Below are 16,411 nucleotides of genomic sequence, written 5' to 3'. Positions count from 1 at the left end.
GCGCATTGGTGAGGTCACACACTGATGTTGGCTCTAATTCATCCCAAAGGTGTTCTATGGGGTTCAGGTCAGGACTCTGCGCAGGCCAGTCAAGTTCATCCACACCAGACTCTGTCATCCATGTCTTTATGGACCTTGCTTTGTGCACTGGTGCACAGTCATGTTGGAAGAGGAAGGGGCCCGCTCCAAACTGTTCCCACAAGGTTGGGAGCGTGGAATTGTCCAGAATGTTTTAATATCCTGGAGCATTCAAAGTTCCTTTTACTGGAACTAAGGGGCCAAGCCCAACTCCTGGAGTTGTGACTCAAAGCGCTTTACATAGTGAAACCCAATATCTAAGTTACATTTAAACCAGTGTGGGTGTGACACTGGGAGCAGTCTTGCCCAAGGACACAACGGTAGTGACAAGGATGGTGGAAGCGGGGATCGAACCTGGAACTCTCAAGTTGCTCAAGTCACTTTACCAACCGAGCTATATCGCATACCCCAGGCTAGACCTTGCTTTGTGCCCTTGGGTCCATAAAGACATGGATGACAGAGCCTGGTGTGGATGAACTTGACTGGCCTGCACAGAGTCCTGACCTGAACCCGATATAACACCTATAGGATGAATTAGAACAGAGACTGCGAGCCAGGCCCTCTCGACCAACACCAATGTGTTTTTGGAAGAATGGTCGAAAATTCCTATAAACCTTGTGGACAGCCTTCCCAGAAGAGTTGAAGCTGTAATAGCTGCAAAAGGTGGACCGACATCATATTGAACCCTATGGGTTAGGAATGGGATGGCACTTCAAGTTCATATGTGAGTCAAAGCAGGTGGCTTTAATTTCAAGCATGAAAAAAAAAATCATGACTTTGACACAATTGTGTCTCATATTAAAACAGATGACAGCCAAATGGACTTTGCGGTTTTATTTTTAATGAAACAATAGAAAATACGCACTCATATAGTAGTAAAGTTGTTATTGGTGGGAATATACTTATTTTGGGGTATTTTTGGGTTCATTGAGGTTAGCTAATTAGGGACCGCAATGTCCCTTTGTGACAGAGGACCCTATTGTAATTGTAAGGTTTTATTATTATTATTCCGCCGCCTCTTTGAGCTGTAATTTGACCCCCTTAACATGCTTCAAAACTCACCAAATTTGACACACACATCGGGACTGACGAAAATTGCGATCTAATCAAAAAAACCTAGCCCCAAAACTCAAAATTGCGCTCTAGCACCCCCTAGGAAGAAAACACAGACAAAACTACCTCTAACTCCCAGTAGGAATGTCGTAGAGACATGAAACAAAAACCTCTATGTAGGTCTCACTTAGACCTACATTTCACACACTGACATCTTTCAGCAAAAATCAACAGGAAGTTTGCAATTCCCCCTTCAAAACAAAAGTTTAGTAAAAACAGTCACTTTTGCCTCTTTGGGCTGTAATTTGACCCCCTTAACACGCTTCAAAACTCATCAAACTGGACACACACATCAGGGCTGGCAAAAATTGCGCTCTCATAAAAAACCCAACCCCAAAACTCAAAATTGCGCTATAGCGCCCCCTAGGAAGAAAACACAGACACAACTGCTCCTAGGAAGAAAACTCAGACAAAACTGCCTGTAACTTCCAGTAGGAATGTCTTAGAGACATGAAACCTCTATGTAGGTCTTACTTAGACCTACATTTCATATACTGACAACCCCCAGCAAAAATGAACAGGAAGTTTGCAATTCCCCCTTCATGGTTGGGGGGCGTGGTTAAGAGGGGAGGAGTATATTGACAGCTAGTCACCAAGTCAAGTATTTCATACATATTATACATATATATATATATATATATAGATATATAGATATCTACATCCTGAAAATATGCAAACAAAACTGTGTTTAGATAATTGATACTTCAAACTTGCATAAATAAATATTAAGGAATATGACATAACTTGGCTTCTGAGAGTTTCAAAATGTAATGAATAAAATGCTAAAGTTGTTGATAAACAAGCAATTATTTTAATAATTAAATATGGTCATTTTAAATGAATTATTATGATAATTTAAAATCAATTATTTGAAATATGTTTATTTTAATGTATAATTCTATGGCTGGATGTAATAAGGAGTCACGAAAAAATACAAATAAAAATACAATTAATTTTGATGTTTTTAGCAAAATATAGTAAAAATGTATTTAGTTTTTTTTTTTTTTAATTCATAAATATATTTATTTTTAGGTAAAATAAACATAATAATACAATTTATCTCTAGTCTGGATGATTTAGTTCTTGTTACCCTGTTGTCCTCCCGTCATGAAAAAAGGCTGTCCTCACTCAGGTCCGCATGGAGCTGGAGGGGGCGTGGCTTCCAGCTCCGGCTGAAAATCGGGAGATTTTCGGGAGAATATTTGTCCCGGGAGTTTTTTGGGAGAGGCGCTGAATTTCGGGAGTCTCCTGGAAAATTCGGGAGGGTTGGCAAGTATGCAGTAGTAAAGGTGCCCCAAGACCCCATAGAGGAGCCTCCACTGCCAGATGCACTTTAACGTCATGCCCAGGACACAAAACAAGTCTTGGGCTCCATGCCACTGGACCCTGACCCGATTCTGTCAAGGATCGTGCGGTGACTGTCTGTGCACCAGTCTCCCCACGTTAAACTAAGTCACGCACATGCATCCTCCATAAAGGGATACACCCCTACCAGGAGGATCGTCATACTTGTTCGAGTGACCGCCGATGATGATGAAATACTTTTGTCAATATAGTGCATCTAATAGCAGAAGGAAACTAATGAAGTGAACCCTCTTGTCAGTCATCCATTCTATTTGCCACTGTAGGTGGAGGTATGGCTACACACAGAGAGAAGTTGAGGCTCACAATGTAAACTTTAGATAACGTAGTAGAAATTATCCGATGTTCCGTAAAAATGGGCTGCCCAAAAATCGGGCTACCCGACGCTACTGAGCATGCACAGGCTTCCGTATCAACAACCTAAGTTTTACGCAAACAAAATAATTAAAATTGAATTACATCGTGTTGACCTACTTAGTGTAGACTTTGTCACTCGCGCTACAAGTAAGTCATCATTTGAAATGATTAGGGGTGTAACGGTACGTGTATTTATTTCGGTTCGGTTCTTGAGGTGTACCGAACGAGTTTCCACACCAACATATTAAGTAGCCTTCTGCCTGTCTGTTGTCAGTACTCTACACAGCACCCAGCATTGTCCCACCTACACAACCATCTGATTGGTTACAAACAGAGCGGTAACAGCCAATCAGCAGTGCGTATTCAGAGCGCATGTAGTCAGTGCTTAGCATTTAGCAGGTAAGCATCAGGCAGCGGACTCTCCCAAAATTATAATAAACACCTCCCAGTCAACTACTAGTAACATCACTATGAGCCCGTTGACCTTCTAGAAATATAAGAGGCAGCTCAGCTTGCTCGCAGTCCTGGCTTGAGGTGTGTGTGTGTGTGTGAGTGTGTGTGTGTGTATGTGTGTGTTATGGACAGCAAAGCCCTGCCTGTCTGTTATTTCACTTTACCTCATTCTGTGTTGATTGAGCTGTGTTGAAGCAGCAAAAACGGACATTATGTTAAATGAAGAGTTTCTGTCTCTGATAGTTGATATAATAATGTAACTGCATGATTAAGCCTACATGAACTCCATGGTGTTCAGGGATGAATAGTCTCTCCTATTGCACCATTTTTTCAGCTATAGTTACATTAATCATTAGTAATGCAGCAGCTTAGTTTTGAATGGCAGGGTCCCTGCTATCACATGTTGATAAAAATATAATATTTACATAATAAAAATCAACTACAAGCTTCCCAAATGCTGCAATAAATTAAGCATGATGAGTTGACTTGAAACTGTTTAATGTTGCACTTTTTATATGTAAAAGAAGAGTTTTGTCATTTTATTTAATCTGAGCAACAACTTGAGGCAGTTTAATGTTGATGAACATGGGCAGAATTATTATAGTGTCCCCAATGTTAAAAGGATAAAGCCATTGCTTACAAATTTGGTAAATAAATAACCAAAAAATGTATATTTTGTTGTTTTCTTACTGTACCAAAAATGAACCGAACCGTGACCGCTAAACCGAGGTACGTACCGAACTGAAATTTTTGTGTACCGTTACACCCCTAGAAATGATATACAGTAAACAAATCATGTAGACACTTACAGCATGATGAAATTCACATTGACGCAAATAATGGAAGCCTACATTTTTGTGCTCATCACCGTCCTTTAAACAGTAAAAGAAACTGGTAGCTTTTTTCTCCAAAACAGCTCACCGGATCTTCCTCAAAATCTAAGCACTCGTTACTTACCCCATTTCAGACATCTTCTGAACGTTTCAATAAAATCTGCACATTACTTTTTTAAATTCTGCTGCTAACTTAGAGACAAAATAAATAAATAGGCGTTTTTGAAATATCCTGGTTTATGCGGACATAGTCTTTACTCACAACCGCCACTACAGCGCTTCATCCTAGTGATCCGGTAATCCACAGATGACTATTAATCCACTAAAAAAGTAAAAAAATCTAAGTAATATATTGGTCTCGTTGCCATCTGACATCACTAAAACACCTTGCTTAAATTCTGTCTCTTGATTCTACAAACCGGACGTTTGAGAATTACACATGCTCACTCAGTTTATTTATTTTTATTGTACACACTACCGTATTTTTCGGATTATAAATCGCAGTTTTTTTCATAGTTTTCTCTGGAGCGACTTATGTGTGTCAGGTTCAAACACTGATGACATCTATTAAACAAGACAAGAGGCAAAGAATTAAATAGAGACAGAATTCAATTTGGACTCAATATATTGAGGAGAGTCGCCTGGACATTGTATCCTTCTACAATCTCCAGCACGCTCTGCCACAAGATTGCACTCCTCCTTCTTTATTTGACTTTCTCCCCCCACCTGACCACAGCTGCTTCCAGAGGGAAGTGGGTCGTGAACAGTGTTGCCTTTGGTTACCGAACAGTTCAAAAAGAGTTCCATAAAATAGTTCAAAGAGAGTTCCATAAAATAGTTCAAAAAGAGTTCGTAAAATACTTCAAAAAGAGTTTGTCTGGAAATTGGGCAGATCCTGTTAACTCTCCGCTTAGAAGTCCCAGTGGAGTTTTACGAGCCTTCTTCTTGGTTGGTTTCAAAGACAGCCTTTTGTCTTTTTGCCTGGAACTCATTTCAACACAAAGTTTTTTGTGATAACTTACAAACAATTATTCTAACAATGTGTGAAATTATTGACACATTACCGTAAAATATAAAATAATATTATTTATCTCATTCACGTAAGAGACTAGGCGTAGAACAGCAATCTTGACACACACACATCAACCAATAAAAATTTGGCAGGGGCGGGTCTTGGCAGAAGTACATTTAAAAAAAAAAGATGCTACCTGCTACTACTTCCGTACCTATGAAAATTGATCATTTCAACATTTCAACTTATAAAAACTGAGAAGGGCTGAGCAAAAATGGCACCGAAAAGAAAATCATATACTGCAGGTTACAAGCTGGAAGTAGTGAAATATGCAGCAGAAAACGGCAATCACTATTATTTATTTATTTTAAATTGCCTTTCAAATGTCTATTCTTGGTGTTGGATTTTATCAAATAAATATCCCCCAAAAATGCGATTTATACTGTAGTGCAGACCTGGGCAAATTAAGGCCCGGGGGCCACATGCGGCCCGTTGAGCTTTTCAATCTGGCCCGCCGGACAGTCCCAAATAATTTTTTTAGATCTTTAAAATGGAAACTGTAGCTGCCATTATGATGTGCAGTGATGTTTTCCAATGACCATAAGTCTTCAACTATGCAAAGTATTTCAATGGTTGGAATCTGCGCTTATGGATGATATACCAGTTACTATGGTAATCTAATTAGTTACTATGGTAATCTACGTCACAGCAGCTCAGACGAGGCACCAAGCAGTGTGGGCTATAAGCGTTTCCACAGACGCGGAAGTTCTAAAGCTTAGTGATATATAGAATAGAATCGAATCGAATAGAAAGTACTTTATTGATCCCTGGGGGGAATTCAGCAAATATCAGATGTATCAGACTGTAGGTGGGTTTATTTTGTACCCTTTGCATTAATATTTCACTGTTTGTTGCATTTTTGTTGCGTTTCACTTGATTGTAAAATATGTCGATCGAAAGGGGGCATGACATACATATTTTGTCAATATTCAGTGTTTTATCGTTTATAGAAAAATGTTAAATTCCATTACGTTTTTTAAGGCGGTCCGTCATAACGTTTTTAGCATTCAATCGGACATTATTGTGAGGTTTTGTATTAATGTTCCTAAAAATAGATATACCGGCCCCCAGACAATTTTTTTTTTTCTAAATGTGGCCCCCGAGTCAAAATAATTGCCCAGGCCTGCTCTAGTGCGACTTGTATATGTTTTTTTTCCTTCTTTATTATGCATTTTCGGCCGGTGCGACTTATACTCTGGAGCAATTTATAATCCGAAAAATACGGTATATAGACATACATCAACATTCAATAAGGCCTCCGGTCCGTCACTGTAACAATTTGTAACAATTCCTATTGTTACAAAATGCACACCCACCTAACATGCTACTTGATTGTATTAATTTACAATACATATTAGACATGATGTATCATATAAAAGGTATGTCCTCTGCACATGAGTGCCATACATAAATATTATTTCCAGCTGAGTGTCATTTTAAATAATGGAAACTGATAGATAGATAGATGATAGATCTGTGTGGTCTTGACAGGATGATGACATAACAACTGCATAGATGACTTGTTTAAGACTTAAAAAGCAGGTGTTGATCAAAGACTTCCCTGCTGTGAAATATTACATGATGGTGGTGGTGGTGCTCCACCTCCACAGACAAAATAAATATGCGTTTATTGTTCACAGTTGTTCTTATAAATATGCTATTGCTGTATACAGTGGAACCCGTTAAAGCTGACCCTGTTTATGTCACCAACTAGTTTAAGTCGACCAACTAATCAAGTCCTGGTCCACCCGGTTCCTCTTATTACTTAAAACTGCCCGCCCAAGTCAACATTGACATACAAGGACAACCACCTTTGTCGACAAATCCATCAGTTTATGTCTAGTTTTGTTAACTTCACCATTATTGTTATGATCCGTGGTCCAGATCATGTTTTGTTCTGTTCTGTTAGTTCCTGTTTTGTGCACCCTTGTTTGTTTTAGTTAACATGGTTACTTATTATTTCCAGCTGTCTCTGATTAGTGTTCGCCCGCTCACTAATCAGAGGCATTATTTAAGCTTGCCTTTGCCAGTCAGTCGGCCTGGCGTCATTATTTGCTTCATGCAACCTGCTACGTAAATTGTTTCATGCCAAAGCTACGGGATTATTTCTTGTCCATAGTCTATGCTAAGTGTTAGCTTTAGCTCCGAGTGCGATCAGGCACGTTGTTCTGTCAGGCTCGTTTTCTGTTTTTTGTACCTCTTTGAGTTTTTAAATCATGTTCCTACCCGCACGCCATGTCCGGAGTGGTCCGTCTGCATTTCGGGAGAACGGACCCCGCAGTAAGCTGCGAAAACCCCGTCGTGACAATTATCGCTTGCTTGATTTGTGGTTATGTCAAAATCCATACTAACAAACCATAGAAGGCTGGTAGTTGCAAAAATAGAGCGAAACCCAGTCAACAAACCACCGTACTTTAGGTTCAATAGCTATTTTCGACTATGTCCACAACTGGTGATGTCGACACTGACTTAAATAGGTTCCACTGTATATGAATTCTTCACCAGTGACTTTACGCCACTAATAATATTGCCCCATGTTTTTTTTTAAGTTCTCTGTTGAGCCCTGCCTCCCATGTTCATTGGGCTATAAAGTTAATTTGCTCGCTTGTGTCAGTATAATCCTGCTTACAGACAGACAGGAAGAGTGAAGCCCATGATCTTCTTGGCACGATTATGTGTTCAGGCTTGTTTGTCCATACACTTTACTGTCATTTTACAATATTGGAATGCCCTTCTCTTCCAGGAAAAGGCCGGTTTCTTACCATGAACAAAACGGTAAGGGAGGGTTGGGACGTGGTAGTGCTCGGAGATCTGCTGGAAAGTTGCCATCTCAGTCATCTTTGGATGAAAGAGTTGGCCTCGGCGAACGAAGGGAGAGACAGTTGGGCAATGGTCACAGGCTAGAGAAGATCCACTCTCAGGACTATGATAACGGGGAGGACGGCTTGGGTCGTTTGGAAAGAAATCGCAGACGGACAGAGGACGATGAACAGAGGGAACGCCAGCGACGTGAGGAGGAGTTCCAGAACCGCTACCGCAGTGACCCCAACCTTGCTCGGTACCCTGTGAAACCCCAAAAAGAGGAGCAGGAGATGCGCATGCATGCAAAGGTTTCCAAGGTCCGCCATGAACGTAGACACAGTGATCTGGCAATCAATGAGGTCGGACTAGGGCCTGGTGAAGGAGGAGGCAGTGGAGCACAGTTGCCTGAAAACCGTTTGACCAGGAGGGGAAATCGCAAAGCGCACTCAGAAAACCTCCGAGCTTACTCTGTGGAAAGGACCGCGCGGGAACCTGCGCGAGCCGTACCACCGCCGGATAACAAGGACTGCTCGGAGCAAGGTTCAACACACCCGGCGAGAGACAAAGCTGGGGACAACCTGCTGAGGAAGGACTCTCAGAGTTCGGAACAGTCCGAGTCGTTGTGTCCGCCCCCTTCGCGGTCGTACAAGAGCAAGCGCGGAGTAAACAAGAGGCAGATGTCCATAAGCAGCTCAGAGGAGGAGGGCGGCTCTACGCCTGAGTACACCAGCTGTGAGGACGTGGACATGGAAAGTGTCAGCGAAAAAGGTCAGTCACGTAAAAGAACTCCCTCCAGTAGTTGAGTCTGAGTTGTTTTCATATGTGTCTTCACCCATACCCTGTAGTTCCTTTACAACACCACATTTCCATCATCATTTCTTCTTATCAAAACTTGCTGTAATGGCTTTCTCCGACCTCATACTCCATACATTTATGATCCAACCCTGTCTCGCCGAATCTCCAATCATCTCTTATCCGTTGCATTGTCATAACCATGAGGTGCACGTTGACATAAAGCCCACCCCTTTTGTGTGCTACAAGTAATTGTATTCATTTCAAGCCTCAAATATATTTAATGTTAAAAAAAACCCTCATCAATCACAGTAGTACGAGTCCTCCAATGAATTATATTTAAAATTCTGCATTCGGTGCCATACACATATTCTGCATTTGTGGATAGTGTTGCAAATTGTGTTATGTTAAATTATATGATATACTGTATATACACGCATACTGTATGTATAGACATTCACACCGTACATTACCCTTGGGCTGTGTCATTTACACTTTTTGTGCCATGGCTACTTCTGATCGCACGGCATAGCTATTTTATTTGTAGAGACCCTGTGATTTAGGCCAGCAGATTTGTGGAATTAGGTCAGTGTTTCTGTTGCTGTGTAATGTTTGACAAACAGCCAGCTGCAAAAGCTAAACCCGAAGCCAAGACACGTTAATGGTAACCCAATACTTGTTGCTATTGACGGAGATAGATATCTACATATATCCATATTTAAGAGTTATTTCTTTCTATAGCCATGTTTGAAATAACTAGTGTTTTCTCTTTGTGTTTTTTCTATTTTTTCTCCATCTCATGACCGATGGTACACTGTGAATTACCTTGAGCTTGGAATGTGGGAAGTGGAAGTACTCCTTTTTCTTAACTTATCCTGTCTCTTCTCAGAGTAGAACAATTGACTTGTGTATTACTTCTGGAGGGTGGGGGCGAGGGACATATTGAAGAACACAGCACTTCCGTAATGTTTTCAGATCAACTTGGCTACGCAATTGAATGTGTTGTCCTAGGCTGGTCTCTTCAAAGCTTTGAAAATAAATTACAAAATACCTATTCTGTTCTGGTGATAATTTAAACTCATTTTATGTGTCATCAAAAGAACTTGGGATTGACCAGTAACTTAAATTCCCTTGGAGGAACATCTGGTCCGAACGCAACACTACCTGTTTAGGGTATACTTTACAGAATTTGACATGTATGTTCAGGCTATACTGAGTATTAGCGTTATGGGGAAACAGAAGGTTGTGCTGTAATAGCTGACTCCTTTCACCAGTCACAGTAGGGTTACATCCAGTTGTTTGGTAATTGTGTGAATGCTCCAAAGCATTCACACATATGGTTTTCTACACCAAAATTAATCTATTTATTAGTCAACTTATTATTATTATTCTCCAGATTTTGGTGCGCTCTACCTTCCACATTTTTCACCCGATTCAAACCGTTCCAACTTCAAACTGTTCAGCCTATTCGGGAATGGCGGGCTTTCCCTTGAAAAATTCCAAAAATTCCCAGATTTCCCAGAATTCCAGGTTTTCTGAGACATTTTTCCCATTCAAAATGAATTGGCCATTTTTCAAACTTCCAACCATTCCACCATCCTGGAAATTAAAACAACCTTTTTTTCCAAGTTCAAAAAAATTCCAGGATTTTCCAGAATTCCTGTTTTTTCAAAGCCCTATTTCCACCCTTTTTTCTGGCGACTACTCCTTCCACATTCTTCAACGCATTTCAAACGTTCTACAGTCAAAACATTCCTCTTAATTAGGACAAAAAACTAAGTTGTTTTATGAACTGGAAAAATTCCCGGTTTCCTCGAAATTCCAGGAATTCCGTAATACTATTTCTCAATTCAACATGTTACTACTTCAACATTTCTCAACCGATTTACAAAATGACAACACCAACTATTTAAACTGATTCAGACCATTTAAGTTTTTTACCATTTTCAAAAAAATTATCGCTTTTCCCAAAATTCCCAAATTTCTGGGAAATTCCCATTGAAATCAATGGGACATTCTTCAAAGTTCCCCAATTCCCACATGTTTCATCTGATTCAAACTGTTTCAACTTGAAAATACTCAGCCTGTTTGGGAATTGTGTGCTCTACTTCAACAATTCTAAAAAAAATTCCAGGATATCAGTTCAACTTCAGCATTAGACTATTTGCACACAATTTCTTCAGGAATTGCCTCATCGAGTTATTCCTCTACTTTTTCTTGTCCAGATTTTTTCACGCTCTACCTTCCACATGTTTCACCCGATTCAAAGCAATCTAAATTCTAACTATTCAGCCTATTCGGCAATCGCAGGCTTTCCCTTGACAAATTCCAAAAATTCCCAGATTTCCCAGAAATGCAGTGCGCCATTTAACCCGGTGCGTCTAATGTACGTATTAATTCTGGTTGTGCTTGCTGACCTTGAAGCTATTTTTTCTTTGGTACATAATGATCGGTGTGACCAGTAGATGGCAGTCACACATAAGAGATATGTGTATACTGCAGGGAGATAGATGCTTGTTTAATCAATCAATCAATCAATCAATCAATGTTTACTTTTATAGCCCTAAATCACGAGTGTCTCAAACGGCTGCACAAGCCACAGCGACATCCTCGGCTCAGATCCCACATCAGGGCAAGGAAAAACTCAACCCATTGGAATGAGAAACCTTGGAGGTCCCGAAAATTTGCGTGCGCCCGCCATTGTATTATGCGCCATGATCAATATGCTCCTTCTTTTGCTTTATTTTCTTGTTGTGGGGCATTCATCCTTCGCAATTGCTATGGAAGCGCTATAAACTACCAGTACAACAAAGATGACGGGGAGAAGACACTGTCGAAGTGGAGCCACGTAAATAAGACCCGCCCACAAAACGCCGCATCCTGAAGAGACGGTTAGAAAACGACTTGAAAATGGTCTGTAAAACATCATCTATGCAACATTTTGACCAAAGAACCATCATTACATGTTATGTAGACCAAAGGAAGTGTTTTAACTGTAGAAAAAAAATCATAGCATGACCACTTTAATGCGCTTCATAATCCAGTGCGCCTTATGGTCCGAAAAATACAGTATATACTTCAAAAACTACTTGTGTTAGTGACATCGTCATCATATAACGCCGTTTTTCCCAACACTAGTGGTAATCAGAATCAGAATCAGAAATACTTTATTAATCCCCGAGGGTAAATTAAAGGCCTACTGAAACCCACTACTACGCAGTCTGATAGTTTATACATCAATGATGAAACCTTAACATTGCAACACATGCCAATATGGCCGGGTTAGTTTACTAAAGTGCAATTTTAAATTTCGCGCGAAATATCCTGCTGAAAACGTCTCGGTATGATGACGTCAGCGCGTGACGTCACAGATTGTAGAGGACATTTTGGGACAGCATGGTGGCCAGCTATTAAGTCGTCTGTTTTCATCGCAAAATTCCACAGTATTCTGGACATCTGTGTTGGTGAATCTTTTGCAATCTGTTCAATGAACAATGGAGACAGCAAAGAAGAAAGCTGTAGGTGGGAAGCGGTGTATTGCGGCTGACTGCAGCAACACAAACACAGCCGGTGTTTCATTGTTTACATTCCCGAAAGATGACAGTCAAGCTTTACCATTGGCCTGTGGAGAACTGGGACAACAGAGACTCTTACCAGGAGGACTTTGAGTTGGATGCGCAGACGCGGTACCGTGAGTACGCATGCAGCTGCGGCTTCCAAACATTTGATCGCTTGCCCGTACGTGCGTGCCGCTATGTGCATGTCACGTACGTAACTTTGGGGACTTTAGGTAAATATATGTGCTGTATTAACTTTGGGGAGGTGAACGGTACCTTGGGCTGTGGGATTGAGTGTGTTGTGCAGGTGTTTGAGTTGTATTGGCGGGTTATATGGACGGGAAGGGGGAGGTGTTTGTTATGCGGGATTAATTTGTGGCATATTAAATATAAGCCTGGTTGTGTTGTGGCTAATAGAGTATATATATGTCTTGTGTTTATTTACTGTTTTAGTCATTCCCAGCTGAATATCAGGTCCCACCCGCCTCTCACAGCATCTTCCCTATCTGAATCGCTCCCACTGCCCTCTAGTCCTTCACTCTCACTTTCCTCATCCACGAATCTTTCATCCTTGCTCAAATTAATGGGGAAATCGTCGCTTTCTCGGTCCGAATTGCTCTCGCTGCTGGTGGCCATGATTGTAAACAATGTGCGGATGTGAGGAGCTCCACAACCTGTGACGTCACGCTACTCGTCTGCTACTTCCGGTACAGGCAAGGCTTTTTTATCAGCGACCAAAAGTTGCAAACTTTATCGTCGATGTTCTCTACTAAATCCTTTCAGCAAAAATATGTAAGGCTGAAACGACGCGTCGACATAGTCGACGTCATCGGTTACGTAAATACGTCGACGTCGTTTTTATGCTTCGACGCGTCGCATATTTACGTCACACTGCCGTCATGGCGGAGCGCAAAGCAGATGATGCGAGCGGTGCGAGCGAGGGAAAAAAAGCACGCCAAAAGTCGTCAAAAGTGTGGGAGTATTTCAATAAACAAATGTATATAATTCGGCATTATTTCGGCCAGTCGGCTTATAAAATCAGAGCCGATCAGTTTACGTTCGCGCGCAGGTATAACGCGGCGCGCTCCTTTCTCATCTGCTGGTGCGCGAGCCCGGTAATTAGACCGCTGTGTCAAATCAAGGAGTACAAAAGACGCCAGCGCAGAGTGGAAAAAGGTTTAGTTCATTACAGATAACCCAGAGTTGTGCCAAAAGTATGTAAGATTTAATATTTCTCTTCGTGGGTGTGGCGCACCTGTTGCGCTGGTGAGATGGGAGGGGGGGTTGTGTGCATGTAGCGTGCTTAGTCTGGAGGCTAAATACACACAGTGTGTTATGCAACTGTTGTTTAGTGTTGATATTCTTTGCTTAGTTTGATAAATGTTGGAGCAGTTTGCTTCATCAGGAGGGTGAAGTCGCTCAATTTAAAGTGTTGGATTTAACTGTGTTGGTGAGGGCGTAGAAAAAGGGGCATTTTTCTACCAGTAGACAGCGTTTAAGATTGAGTGTTTCACTGCTAAATTAATAATATATTTATATTGAATATGGATTTTAAATATGTATCTAAATAGGTGGTTAATTGGTTAGGTATTTATGTATTTGCATATTGGGTTTTCTGTTGCATTTATCTATTGTGTTTCTGGTGTTAAATGTATTTTATATGTATCTTGGTGCATTTATGTTGAGACAATTTATTTAAAATCTGTTTTAACTTAAAGGGAAAAGATGTGTCCATTTTCTTGCACTTGTTTAATGGTTAAGAGTTTGATAGCTAATTAATAGTTGTAAATTATGGGATTGATAATTGATTGATTTTTTACAGCATGTTAATCTTGTGGTGTTTTGTCCTTAAAGGTTTTTCACCTACTAAAGAAGCTAAAGGCTACTAAAGGCTACTAAAGACAGCTAATGACAGCTAAAGAAACTAAAGTCTATTAACACTGCTAAAGACTGCTAAAAAGACTAAAGAAGAAAAAAGAAGCTGTTTCTTGGTTGGAAAAACTGTTGCAAACTAAAGGAAAATAAAAGGAAAAAGTAACTACGGTCTGGTCTTTTGAGTGAAATCCAGAAGCCACATTCAGCATTGGTACATCCCTTCAAGTGTGGGATAAGCACAGCGAAAAAAGCAAAACACTTGACAGTTGTATGCACACTGTGTCGAGCGGAAATGGCCTATCATAGCAGCACAACGGCTATGAAGGAACATTTGAAAAGAAAACACCCGACAGCGTTCATGCCATCACCATCAACTAGTCAATCGTCCGCGTGAGTATACATTGTCATCATTACACAAAATCATGAATGTGTCATTTGTATCTGCGTTGTAAATTCATAAACTAAAACACTGTTTCGCTCTGAGAGGCGCGTTTGGCATGCCTGTTCAGTGTTTACAAAGACGCGCTCCTCTTTAACGCTAACATTAATTAGTTGTGCAAATACCTTTTACAACATTAACAGTTACATATACTATGTACAAACCAACAATTAACTTTCACTTTAATCATACTATCATTGTTGTGTTATTAAGCAAAATAAGCAATACTTTTACTTTTGTTGAAATGTTTACACTGTTACAGAATATTTCGTTTTGCACTTTTTTGTATTGGATGTTTATCTTTATTTTTGCACATTTTAAAGCAAAATAAGCAATACTTTTACTTTAGAAATGCTTATACTATTGCAGAATATTAAGATTTGCACTGGATATTTACTTTTATATTTGCACATTAAAAAGCAAATAAGCTACTTTTAATTTTGTTAAATGTTAAAAGTTTTAAATGTTTACATTGTTACAGAATATTTTGTCATGTGGTTGTCAATGTTGACTGAGTGGCCATACTTTTTTTTTTGTATTTTAAAGTCATGCCTTTTGAAAAAACTGGCCAACATTTATTTTTTCATCTTCATTTTAAATAAAAAAAATAATCGGTAAAAGGAAAAATAATCTATAGATTAATCGAAAAAATAATCTATAGATTAACCGATTAATCGAAAAAAATAATCTATAGATTAATCGATAGAAAAATAATCGTTAGCTGCAGCCTTAAAAATATGGCAATATTGCGAAATGATCAAGTATGACACATAGAATGGACCTGTTATCCCCGTTTAAATAAGAAAATCGCATTTCAGTAGGCCTTTAACATTTTCAGCACAATCCCATTCAAGAATAGACAAACATTATAGGGAGACAGAACAGGATCGCTGACGGGTCTGCCAACTTCCTGTGCCCCTTACAAAGTAATACCAGGGCGTCTAGTGAGGGGCATTTTGTACTCCCTCGTGCCAGGAAGAATGCTTTGCGGAAATCTTTTATTTATAGATCTGTATCGCTCTGGAATAACCTGCTGCGAATTCTCACTGGCATTGAAAGTAAACAGGTTGTTAAAAGGAAAGTAATATTTTATCTGAGTCTGTAAATTAGTTTGCTTGTTTTCTTATTGATGCTTTTATTTGTTTCTGTATTTGTGTAGTTATAATTATATTTTTACTTGTAATTGTATTGAGTTTGTGGACCCCAGGAAGACTAGTGGGTTGTTGTGGCAACCAGCTAATGGGGATCCTTAATAAAAATCAAATCAAATCAAAAGTAGGTGAGAAACAGGTAAACACTGGGGGGTTCAAGAAAAAAAATAATTCAGTCTAAGCCTGGGCCCTGGAGAGGGGGTCCAGACTGAGGCCAAAGTAAGAAAAAACCTCATAGCACAAAGACATGCACATAGCGGCACGCACGTACGGGCAAGCGATCAAATGTTTAGAAGCCGCAGCTGCATGCGTACTCACGGTACCGCGTCTGCGCATCCAACTCAAAGTCCTCCTGGTAAAAGTCTCTGTTGTCCCAGTTCTCCACAGGCCAATGGTAAAGCTTGACTGTCATCTTCGGGGAATGTAAACAATGAAACACCGGCTGTGTTTGTGTTGCTGCAGCCGGTCCGCAATACACCGCTTCCCACCTACAGCTTTCTTCTTTGCTGTCTCCATTGTTCATTGAA

General features: G+C 40.1%; 1 protein-coding gene across 3 annotated transcripts in view; it reads left to right on the top strand.

Moving 5' to 3' along the window:
* The window catches only part of LOC133617281 (regulating synaptic membrane exocytosis protein 1-like), a 261,134-nt gene that overhangs the window by 104,172 nt on the left and 140,551 nt on the right, over positions 1 to 16,411 (top strand). For all 3 annotated transcript variants that reach the window (XM_061977201.2, XM_061977200.2, XM_061977199.2), the window contains exon 4: positions 8,012 to 8,838. In XM_061977201.2, coding sequence (XP_061833185.1) covers positions 8,012 to 8,838 — 827 coding nt within the window. The remainder of the gene's footprint in view (positions 1 to 8,011; positions 8,839 to 16,411) is intronic.

This window comes from Nerophis lumbriciformis, linkage group LG16 (assembly GCF_033978685.3).
Source record: "Nerophis lumbriciformis linkage group LG16, RoL_Nlum_v2.1, whole genome shotgun sequence".
Lineage (NCBI taxonomy): Eukaryota > Metazoa > Chordata > Actinopteri > Syngnathiformes > Syngnathidae > Nerophis > Nerophis lumbriciformis.
This window is presented reverse-complemented; position numbering and strand designations above follow the sequence as displayed.